The sequence below is a fragment of the Sparus aurata genome, chromosome 3 (assembly GCF_900880675.1).
Source record: "Sparus aurata chromosome 3, fSpaAur1.1, whole genome shotgun sequence".
NCBI lineage: Eukaryota > Metazoa > Chordata > Actinopteri > Spariformes > Sparidae > Sparus > Sparus aurata.
Window position 1 is genome coordinate 123104 of NC_044189.1, and position 12236 is coordinate 135339.

General features: G+C 40.2%; 1 protein-coding gene across 1 annotated transcript; it reads left to right on the forward strand.

The window, feature by feature from the left end:
• The first annotated feature begins 2425 nt into the window (after window positions 1-2425).
• On the forward strand, window positions 2426-11912 carry LOC115578589 (major histocompatibility complex class I-related gene protein-like). The gene is made up of 7 exons (XM_030411633.1): window positions 2426-2563; window positions 5667-5936; window positions 8546-8824; window positions 10551-10853; window positions 10992-11093; window positions 11329-11346; window positions 11492-11912. Exons 1-7 carry the CDS (start codon window positions 2491-2493, stop codon window positions 11539-11541), a joined length of 1095 nt encoding a protein of 364 aa, XP_030267493.1. The 5' UTR covers window positions 2426-2490; the 3' UTR covers window positions 11542-11912.
• The last annotated feature ends 324 nt before the right edge of the window (window positions 11913-12236 follow it).

Consider the following 12236-nt stretch of genomic DNA (forward strand, 5'->3'; position numbering starts at 1 on the left):
CAATTTAATTTTGTTAACGTTTCTCTGATTGGATTGAGAGCAGTCACTTAGTCTGCAAGCACCAGATAATTTCTCCTCTTTTCCTACTGCAAAGCAAGCGGTGAGAGTCCCAAACTACTGACCAAACAGTATTTCAGTGTGTTTATAGTTCAGTTTCAGTGATAGCTAAATTTAAACAAAACAAAATAAAGTTATAGGCTATATGCTTTTTAAACCATTTAAATCATTCTGAAATAAATACAGAGTATGTTTTTTTATTTCAGAATGATCTTTATTCATTAATTTCAATTTATCTTTTTTTCCATACTAATAGATTAATTCAACACAGAGCTGCTCACCTCCATCCTCAGTTGTGGGTAGGCCTACTGGGGCTGGTTCAGGGGTAGGGGGCTCACGGGGCTCACAGACAGCTGCTGCTGCTGCACTTGACTATCTGTTCAAACATGCATCATTTTTGACAGGAGGGGTGGTCAACTGATTAAATATGGGCAGCTTGCTAAACGTGAACAGTGAAATCTAAAAATCCAGTTTGTGAGAAAAGTGAGCTAGCTTAAAAACCACAAGGTTAACGTTAAGACAAACAACAGACTAATGTGTTCCAGAACTTTCCACCACATGAACCAAACCCACCTTGTTTCTGGAAAAACTGGGTGACATACCGATGCCCCTTTACTTCTCTCCCCTGCCTTATCTTATTGTCTTTCCTTTTTTGGCTACCCGACTTCTGAGGCACTTTGCCTTCTCTCGGTCTCCTTACTGACTGACTGACACACGGTACCGCGCAGCAGTTGTGAAATGTTGTGAAATGTTTCCAAAATAAACTTATTATCAGTGCATTAAATGATGTATATTTATGATTATAAAATAACAAATTAGTGTCATATTATTCTTGTCAGTATTACAATTTTATTAGGGGCCTTTCTGGGCCCCTGTCAGTGATGGGCCCCTAGAATCCTTCCCCTTTTCCCCCCTTTTCGGCGCCCCAGTGCGAGTGTTTGCTTATTTTGTTAAAAGTGTAACTGAGCGTGTTTTAGAAGTGAGGGCTCGTTACTGGCGCTAACTGAAGACAATGATGGGACTGTTGCTAACGGTTAGCATCGCTAACTGCTAATCAGGAGACAACGTTGGACGTCGACAGGGCTGCTGCAGGACGGAGGAGTCGGTGATGGACCGAGCCTCAGGACAGAACCAGCCTAAGAACGGGTCTCTGATGAAGTCGCTGCCTCTGGAAAGAGGTTTTGGAGGAAACTGCTGGGTTACTTTTCCGTGGTTCGGGTGAGTAACCTGACCTGCGGTTCAATGGTTATTTCTACATGAGCTCAGGCATGCGCACCATCAGTGGTACCAACTGAAACAGTACAAAAACCCGGAGTATTACTATTGTGAAGGTTTCTAACGTGTGTGTATTTCTGTTATGAGGCGATTCAAAACAAAGGAGAAAGATATGATCCGCAAGGTTTATTAAAACAGTTTATTATTGCTAAATCCTTGTTTGAAGGTGTTTTTCATGCTGATGATGTTTATATTGAATAATATCTATAGTTACTGTTAAAGTAAACTGCATGGGAAAATTAATGCTCAATAACAGTATGCATATTTTAGTAATTTAGCCAGAGTCATTTTCAACTTGTGTAAATTATTATAAAGCAAAACAATGATACATTTTAGTAGCTCTCACCAATTTGCTCCCATGCAGTCTGATACATAAAAGAGGTATTCATGAAAATCATAATGTGTATATATGTATGTATATATATATATATATATATATATATATATATATATATATATATATATATATATATATATATATATATATATATATATATATATATATATATATATATATGTGTATATATATATATATATATATGTATATATATATGTATATATATATATATATGTATATATATATATATATATATATATGTGTGTGTGTGTGTGTAAAGTTTGTCTGGACTTTAAAGTGAAAACAGCTTTTACAGTTTGACACTGGTCCAGTGTTAAAGTCCTCCTCAGCCACTGAAACAGATATACATTGTGTTTTGATCCTGTACCTGTCAAAGACAAAGCCGGGCCAGTCCAAACCGTCATTGATGCTTCTCTGTTTCACCGTTCGGCTGTTTGATGTTATGAAACTCTGTCAGCATAAAGTAAAACATGGGACTGTTCACTGTGGAGTGAGGCAGATCTCCATCAAATAATGTTTAACACCTCTATCTATATCTATACACCTCTATCTGAAACTAAATTATTTGAATACAAGAACTTCAGTTTATTTTTAGTTTATAAAAGACCAAAGACCACAGGAAAACCTGTTGAAGAACTTTTACTCCTGTCTAAACCTGTCATTCCCACTGGAGGGAGCTAAAGACACAGTGATGGAAGGAAGGAGGCGTGTTATCCAAACAGAAAACACCTCCTCCATTTATTCACACCATGAAGACTCAGCTGACTCAACTCAGCTGACTCAACTCAGCTGTTACGTGGATGAAACTTACTTCTCATCAAAAAATGAAGATCTTCATTCTCTTGCTTGTCTCGAGCCACTTTACATTTTCAGGTAAGATAACTTTCCTTGAATGACTTCCTGAAAGCAATTTATGAATCATAGAACAGTTCACCAGTAAACTAGTGACCTGAAGATGGAGGCTGCCTGTCTTTATATTTCAGATCAACCAGTCTGTCCAGTTCAGGGTTCAGATGATATGAAAATGAATTAGGATGTTCCTCTATAGTTCATAAATAACTTTGATTTGTGTTTAACTTTGGAACAAGCACAGATCAAAGTCTATGTCAGGAACATACTGTAGTCCTGAAGCCTGTATTACTGTGCTGTGTTACTGGAGGCTGTATGTTGTAAGTGTGGGGTGAAACATAGAAGACAGAGGACTTCAGACATCATACCAACATTTTACTACAGTTTTTAATATCTGTATAGAATATGTCAAAGACAGAAAGACACTCTCCTTTTTTTACTTTCACTTTGTCTCTGTCGCTTCCTCTTGTTCACTCTCCGGCTTCCTCGCTCTTTCAGCGGGTTAAAAACAGATTATGTCACCATATATGTGACAGACTCCATGTAAACAGATGGGGCAGGCAGAAGCAACACAGTTCACGTAGATGTGGCCTGACATTGTTGTTCCACAGAGTTGTTCTTTGTTTTTTATGTAGAGCAGGGAGAAGAAAAGCTTCTTTATGATGAGGCAGTTATAGAAGATGATTAGCTTTATTGCCCTGTGACAGGATCAGAACAACTGTCATGAACAGTAGAGGACTGAAAAACAACAGTCATTGAGTGACTTTATTGAAAGTCGTTGCACAATAGCAAACATACAGTATGAAAAGACAAACCACAGTTCATTTTATAACTTTCAGATTAAGTGTGTGTCTTCTAACAGTAAACTCACTTCACTTCACCAACAAGTGTTGGTGATGGACACTGGTTTGTGACCTCTGTGTGTCTCTCAAAGATGGTAGTGCTGGGTGATATCACCTTAAAGGAGAACTTCGGTCGATTTAAACATGCAGCTTCATTGCTCAAGCTACCCTTGACTTGCCAGTACCGAAGACGCGAACAAATTTGGTCCAGCCATTACAGAGCTCCGTGAACGGAGACGTAGCATTGAACGCTAACAGCATGGGGTCAGAACTTTAGACTGTGTTTTAAGCGTCTTAACATGCTCCACATCTCACACCAAAAGTTATGCAACATCAGCAGACACCTTAGCACACAGCACTGTAGCGTGTATGACTCAAAATGAATAAAAAAGTAGTTAAAACAATGTTTTTGTGCAAGCAGCTACTTACCTGTTTGTTGACATCGGCGTCTTCCGGTAGCTAGGCTAAACTAGCTGATCCGTCGAGCGTGCATTTACTCCCTCACTGGCGGAGACGGAAACGTAATCCAGCATTTTCGTGTTTATGTTCATAATGTACATGTCCATGTTACAGCCTGTCATGAGCCATGAGCCTTACAATAGCCTGTTAAGCCTGTTAAGTGCACACTCGATGGATATGCTAGTTTGGGTTAGGTAAAAAAAAAAAGAAGAAAAGAAAATGTAAAATGCAAAAGACAAGAAAAGATCAGGATGAAGATTTTATCCTGTGGGTAATGGGGGCGGGACTTGATAAGCTTTGGCTTCTCCCGCTTTTTTCCCTTTCGGCCATGTGTATTGTATTATTTGAACAATGATGAAATGTGATGTTTATGAATTGACATGCCCGAAATAAACAACATAAATAAATAAATAAATAAATAGCTAGACTGGATATGTATTGCAGATATCTGTAATTCAATTCTTCCTAGTCAGAAAGAACATTTCAGATATCCACAATGACATTCTGGATATCTGCAATAGAATTCTTACTTGGAAAAACTCCCATTTCAGATATCTTCAATCCAATTGTTACTAGTCATCATTTTCATTTCAGATATCCAAAATGAAAAACTGTAATTTTGAATATCCAAAAATACATTGGGACTAGTAAAAATGTCATTATGGATCTTCACAATATATATACAGATGTCCACTATTGCATTTCTACTAGTCATAATACGAATTGTGGATATCTGTAATGGCATTTTTACAAGCCACAATGTATTTTGGATATTCAAAATTACATTCTGGATATCTGGAACAGTTTTTCATTTTGGATATCTGAAATGACAATTATGACTAGTAACAATTGGATTGAAGATCTCTGAAATGGCAGTTTTTCCTAGTAAGAATTCTATTCCAGATATCCAGAATGTCATTGTGATATCTGAAATTGAAAGCCCAATACATGAATGTCGAAAGTGACATAATTTGTCCTAGGAAGAATGTTAATGTGGATAGCTGAAATGTTCTTTTTGACTAGGAAGAATTGAATTCCAGATATTTGTAATACAAATCCAGTCTAGCTATTACATGTTAAAACGGCTTGCCATTGGAGCTAGAAGATGCGCCAGCAGCCCTGTATAGTTCTGCTGTATGGGAACGACTTTGCATTTAGAGTGTCCTACGATGACGGTGGTAAGAAAGTTGTCGACAAAAGTGTGACAGTGTGCAACAAGTGTTGTTTATGCTAACAGTAACACAACTAACATGTCAGCTCATCTGTGAAGACATTATCCCAGTGAGACAACTGGCAGCGCAAGGAGGAAAAGGGAGAGAGTCGACAGGACAACTCCTACTCCCTGCAGCTTTTAAACAGCCTTACAGTGAGTCAGACAGGGCAGCATGCATAACGAAAGCAGTGGGGTATTTCATAGCCAAAGATATGCAGCCTTTTGCCATGGTGGAGGGTGCAGGATTTCCTTATATGATTTAAATACTCGAGCCACAATATAAAATCCCCTCCCGCAAACACAATAATCACAGTAATTCCTGCACTTTATGAAGAGACCCAACGAGTAATTGTTAAAGAGTTGTCTGACAGCCTAGGTAGCGCTTACTGGTGATGGATGGACCTCCAGGGCTACTGAATGTTTCCTGACTGTGATTGCCCGTTACATCATCTCAGAATGAGAGATGAAAAGTTCAGTTTTACAGTCACGCCCCCTTTATGAGAGCCATACAAAGTTAGGGTTATTGTATTTTATATTTCAATATAATGGGAAATTATTTTGTATACATCTTACTCTATATTTACTGAATGTATGAACCTCTTCTGTCCTGCAGTGAAACACTCCCTGAAGTATATCACCACTGTATCTTCTGGACTCCCAGACTTACCGGAGTACGTTGCAGTTGTAGTGGTTGATGATGATCTGGTGCTTTACTGTGACGGCAGCAACAAGATGATCGAACCGAAACATGACTGGGTGAAAAAAGTATACGACAATGATCCTCACCACTTGGAGTATTACAAAATAACATGTTTTGATGAAGAGCCACCTTATTTCAAAGCCGAAGTCAATCGTTTGAAACGGCGCTTCAACCAAAGTGGAGGTACAGTATGTACTATGTTATTTCACCTTTTACTTCATGAGCTGTTCTTCATAATTATAAAAAAATGTTTTAGTAAGACTTGTATCAGAAATATTTGGATTGATATGATCAACCTCCCTGGGCTGAAACAAAGTTTCCATCATGCACAGTGAAAAAGACTGAATACTTTATTGACTGATACTGCTTCAGGGGACGACTGGACCACAGAACATCTGACTGATATGCACATTTAAACACGAGGATCCAAAAATCTTTAAATCATTTATTGAGTTGGGAATGCTCAATCAGATGGATGGATGACAGGATGGATGATTTCTGTACAACAGCAAATATAGATCAATATATTTACATACATGCCAAAACTCAGTAACACAGAAAGTGATTGAGAACAAAGGTAGCTTACATTATTAATACATCCATGAAGGATGAGTCTTCTGTAATCCTTCACTGTGATTCTATTATTCAAGACAATAAGTAAATACAGAATAACAATACACAATGATTGTGAATCTAAATACACTCCATGAACCATATTTACAGGGTTAAACTTCTCACAGGAGAGGAAGTAGGAATCAAACAACTCCAAATAATACATCACAGTCTGGTGTGAAGGCAGATACACATTATACATACTGGTTGCATTTAAACATCACTTAAAGGATATAAACAATATGTCATCTGGATGCATGTACATATAACTTAAATGACACAACAACAACACTGTATCAGGAACAAATTGGCAGAATAAGTTCAAACAAACTAGCATGTGGCAGCTTGGTCTTACACAGAGACACATACAGGACACACCCAGCATATACACTACTCACAATAAGTAAGGGATATTGTGAGAGAATCGGTGGATTTCATACGGTGTTTTTTTCACTTCAGAGAGTTTTGGGATAGGGAGGCAATTGTATTGGGGTGATAGACACACCTCATTTTGTGTTTTCCACGTAATGGTCTCACTGTGTACAGTGTGCCTTACATATTGGGGCCAATACCAAAAAACTAAAAGACAACCCTTTTAAATGTGGCATCAATTTCAACATTCTGTGGGTATAAAAAGCTGGTATTGTCAGTAAGTCATTCCAAGTTCATCATTCAAACAGCCATGAACACACAACGTCACTTAACGGAGGAGCAGCACCACCTGGCCATAGCGCGCCTTCGGGTCGGTGGCAGGCAGTCAGATGTTGCTTGTGAACTTGGTGTGTCTCAAAGTGTCATCAGCAGACTTGCATCAAGACACAGAACTACTGGCAGAGTTTGTGACAGACCCAATAGTGGAGCCCCACGAGTGACAGACCGCAACGATGACCAGTGCCTAAGGACCTATGCACTCAGACATCGTTATGCAACTACCACACAGCTGCAGGCCCAGTTACGAGATGTGAGGGGTACTAGGCTTTCCAGACAAACCATTCGAAACCAACTCCACCGCTTTGGGTTGAATGCCAGACGACCGTTGCAGGTGACTCCACTGACACCAAGACACCGCCGTGAACGTTTGCAGTGGGCACAAGACCATGTGACCTAGACAATGCAGCAGTGGTCTACCGTCCCGTTCACTGCTGAGTGTCGGGTCACCTTGCACAGAAATGATGATCGTCAGCGTTGCTGGAGAAGGCGAGGTGAGTGATATGCCGAGGTCAACATGGTTCCCAGGGTTCCCTTTGGTGGAGGAGGTGCAACAGTCTGGGCAGGCACCACCAGTAAGCACAAAACAGATTTGGATATTGTAGATAGCTCAGTCACTGCACGTTCTTTCCTCAGAGACATCATAGAACCCATCATCATCCCCCAATTCCGCCAGCACACCCCCAACTTTCTGTTCATGGATGATAATGCTCCACCACATCGTGCCAGAATTGTCACAGCTCGACTTCTGGAAGTCGGAGTGCCTCATATGGTATGGCCAGCAATGTCCCCTGACCTGAACCCCATAGAGCACGTCTGGGACCAGCTGAAGCAGAGACTGGATGATCGTACCCCACCCCCACGTGACCTGGCAGAACTGCGTGTAGCACTTGTGGAGGAGTGGAACGCATTCCCTCAGAACAACATGAGGCTAGTGAGGAGCATGAGACGTCGCTGTCAAACTGTCATTGTGGCAAATGGTGGAAACACCCGCTACTGACATTGTCATTTTTTGTTATTTGGGGCTATCCTTGTTATTGTCTAAATTTTTGGGGTAATAAATATTAAACTAATGAAAATGGTGTTTCTTCTCATTCATTATTAGCAATATCAAAGGGAACTTTTACTTATTTCATTAAAATGCAGACCAAATAGGAGAAGCACTCATGTAAATAACATTATCCCTAACTTATTGTGAGTAGTGTATGTCCTCCTCTTACTAAACTCCTTCCTGCACACAGGTAGGTGAATCTCTTCACCAGTCAAAGCCTCACAGAGCTGACGCTCGACTTGACATTTTTTAACACAAAGAATGTAACTATTACAGTTCAAACTAGAGAAAACTGTTTTTGTGTTAGTCCCTGCTGTAATAGTTTGGACTCATACCAGCGACGCTGCATCACTGTTCATTGTTGGCATGTTAAACCTTAAAGTGATGAGGTGAGGTGTTTCTTTCTCTGTCTCTGTCTCAGGTGTTCACATTTTACAGAGGTTGAGTGGCTGTGAGTGGGATGATGAGACCGGAGAGGTTATTGGTTTTAATCAGTATGGTTATGATGGAGAAGACTTCCTGTCAATCGACCTGAAGACAGAGACATGGATCGCTCCAAAACAACAGGCTGTCCTCACCAAACTGAGATGGGATGCTGACAAAGCTAGAATCAAGTACAATCAGAATTACCTCACAGTGATTTTCCCTGAGTGGCTGAAGAACTATTTGGCCTATGGGAGGAGCTTTCAGATGAGAACAGGTAGAATCACATGACCTGATGTAGTTTAATGGACACAGTCATGTTCATACAGTCTGCTCAGACTGAACTGCTGTTGTGTTTTCACTCCAGTCAGTCTGACATTACATTGTTGTCTCTGTTTATTTTCTGTAGCTGTAAGATTTAGTGTCGTCCTAACCAATCAGTAGATAGTCCCCCAGGAATCCGCGATTCCGTGATTGTGGAAATTACCTCAGATTTCTCAGCCATCCGCAGATTCAAAGACCTTCCCGGAATATCACATTTTGCATGTTGTTTTCATCCCGGCCACTAGATGTCGCTGTCAGATATACTGGGCTCTAGACTCACAGTAGAAGTACACTACCCACTGCATCTGGTGGACGCGAGAAACATTTACAAAAGAAAAAAACTGTTTATAATTTGGACTTGATTGCACATTTTATTTCAGCATTTCATTGCTGTTAACTGAATGTTTACATTTACTATCTGCAGTAGGCAGTAGGCACTTTCTGTTCCTAAACCTTCACCCATAGTTTGGCGAAAAATTTTGCTCTATTTATATTGTAAATAAATCTGCCCAACATGTTGATTATTTTAAAACCAGTAATAGTGTTCTGGTTAGGGCTGCACGATATTGGAAAAAAGTGACATTGCGATTTTTTTTAACCCTGTCATATATATTCAGATATGAAAATATAAAGAATTTTCATCAGATGACCTGAATAGCACTTAGTGTTATACTGCATTTCAAAATGATAAGCATTTATATTTCATATGAGCTCATTCATGCGTGCTTGCGCCCTCCCAGAACTTCTGTTCCCCACGCTGGCTTACTTTCATTTATACAAGTTACGTCCGTCTAATTTTCCTTCGGGCGCGGGTCGGGCGTCAGTAACAATTTATGGCGTATCGGCTCGGGTGCGAAATGTAATTTGTGTTACTGTAGGAAAACGGGTCGGATGCAGTTTTAAGTATAGTGTGTATGGACGAGTTTTCAAAATAAGACCTGTGCAGGACTCTGCTGTGTGGTACTGACGTAAATGGTCAAACAAATGAGTTGTGTTACTTCTCGTTGTGGCACAGAACACGTGTTTGGTCAATATCATCCTTCTTGTAGCCAAAATAATTCCAGATAAGTGACCTTGCTTTTCTTTTTGGCACCAAGTCTTCGTTTTCACGATTTTCTCTTGTTCGTTGCTCATTTTTCAATGTTGTTACCAGCAACTCACTCCATGAGCAGGGGCTGGTCTGCTTCGGCACATTGATTAAGAACTAATGTTATTGGTGGATGCTGTGTCTGCATGCACAGTTTGCATGCACAGTGTGTGTCAGGTACCCTTGAAATTAGATGAGTTCATTTGCGTCCTACATCACAGGCTCTGCGATGTGACTATTGCACACACGTACATCGCAATGGCGATGCTCAAACGATATATTGTGAAGCCCTAGTTCTGGTATTGCAATTAATTTCATAAGAGAATATTTAATTCTTTATTACATGAAAAAAGTAGGTTTTTTTTAATGTTTGCGGAATTTTAACTTTCAAGCAAGAATTGCTCTCCGCAGAATTTAAACTTTTTCTCTGCAGATTCCTGGGGGGACTAAGTAGACACTGACATTTTGGCTGTTCTGAAATGTCTTTCCATCGATGCTCAGACTGTGATTGCCAGAGTTCAATTAGCATGAGTTAAGTAAGTTTGTTGTCTCAGTGTTTCAAACTAGAAATAATTTCACTGAATCTCTCCAGAGCTTCCCTCAGTGTCTCTCCTCCAGAAGACTCCCTCCTCTCCAGTCAGCTGCCTCTCTACAGGTTTCTACCCTCACAGAGCCTCACTCGTCTGGAGGAAAGATGGAGAGGAGCTTCATGAGGAGGTGGACCACGGAGAGATCCTCCCCAACCACGATGGAACCTTCCAGATGAGTGTTGACCTGAACCTTTCATCAGTCACACCTGAAGACTGGACGAGGTACGACTGTGTGTTTCAGCTCTCTGGTGTGAACGAGGAAATCATCACCAGACTGGAGAAAGATCGGATCAGAACCAACGAAGGTAAGAGTGAGATCAGAGGGTGCTGAAGGGGAGTGCATGGGAATTCATCTGAGGAAAACCCAATAATAATAAACTTATTGTTTTTATTTTTTCTAACCTGCTTCATCTGCACCAGTCTTAATTTATTGTGTTCAACAGTGAAGCCCAGTAACATGACCGTCCTCGTCACTGCTGCAGTGGTTGCTCTTGTTCTCATTCTCGTCGGTGCTGCTGGATTCATCGTTTACAAAAAGAAGAAAGGTGAGAGAGAAAAAGGAAAGATTTCACTACTTTGATTTCAGTCTTTGAGTTGATTTCTTTAATTCAGGTTGCAAAATTAAAATTAACATCAGAGAAAGTAAATACAGTCAGCACTGAACAGACTGAGTATAAACAGATACTCAGTCTGAGTGAGTAGAAGAGAGGAATAAAGTGACTAAAGATAATCTGGCATTAACAACTGTGACTGAAATTATTTGTCTTGTTCTGATTTCAGCCATCAGCCCTCCATCTTGTAAGTAAAACCTACTTTGGTTCACACTTTATGTTTTAGATTAAAACATGTTTCACATTATTGTTCAGATGAACCTTTTCAACACTGTTTCCTGTATTTATTGTTTATAAAAGTTCAATACAGGATGTTTGTTTCTGACCTGCAGCTCCTGACAACAGCACAGAGCTCTCTGAGCAGCTGAATCCAGAGACCTGAATGACAAACACACTCAGTGACTCTCCTGGTGACACTTTATTTAGCAATAGCTTCTTGTAATAACAGCAAAGTTACATATAAAAAAGGACTAGGTGAAAAGGTGTGACTGCTCTATGCTCCAGGGCTCTGATTGGTTGTTCAATTGATTGTTGTTTTCTTCCTCTAATGATGTACAGCTGAGGTGATGCCAGATGATGCAGCTCTAATTATCATTAGATAAGAGAGAGTTAGCAAAGCACTACACCTCACCATGTGAAGAGACAGTAAAGTAAGATAGTTTGGTTCGGGGACTTACTAACCCCTTACCCTAATACCTTATTTGTTGGTGTACTGTCAGTTGTCTGTGTAGACTAAATGGAAGTACTGACTCATTCTGTGTGTAACAAATAGTTTGTTTCTAAGGAGTTGTTTGTTTGTTTTCTTTTCCGCGAGGGTTGCGGGATGTTGCTGCTCTTTATCCCCCTGAGGGGTTCCGGGGCTTACTGGGGCCAAGTCCTCTACTATCTGGGGTTCAGAATCTTGCTCTAGGATACTTTGGCATGTAGCTCAGTCCCAGCCCAGGGGAGCCAGGGACTCGAACCAGCGACCTTCCGATCACTGGTCCACCAGCTCTACCCACTGAACTACAGCCGCCCCCTAAGGAGTTGTTAATGACTACTGACTAAAATTTAAGCTAAAAAGAGATGACAATCCAA

Excerpts from the sequence above, each read along its gene's own strand:
- LOC115578589 (XM_030411633.1), top strand. The coding sequence starts at position 2,491 with ATGAAACTTACTTCTCATCAAAAAATGAAGATCTTCATTCTCTTGCTT. Across the intron at positions 2,564-5,666 it reads GAGCCACTTTACATTTTCAG|TGAAACACTCCCTGAAGTAT; the intron begins GTAAGATAACTT and ends TCTGTCCTGCAG. Across the intron at positions 5,937-8,545 it reads GCGCTTCAACCAAAGTGGAG|GTGTTCACATTTTACAGAGG; the intron begins GTACAGTATGTA and ends TCTCTGTCTCAG.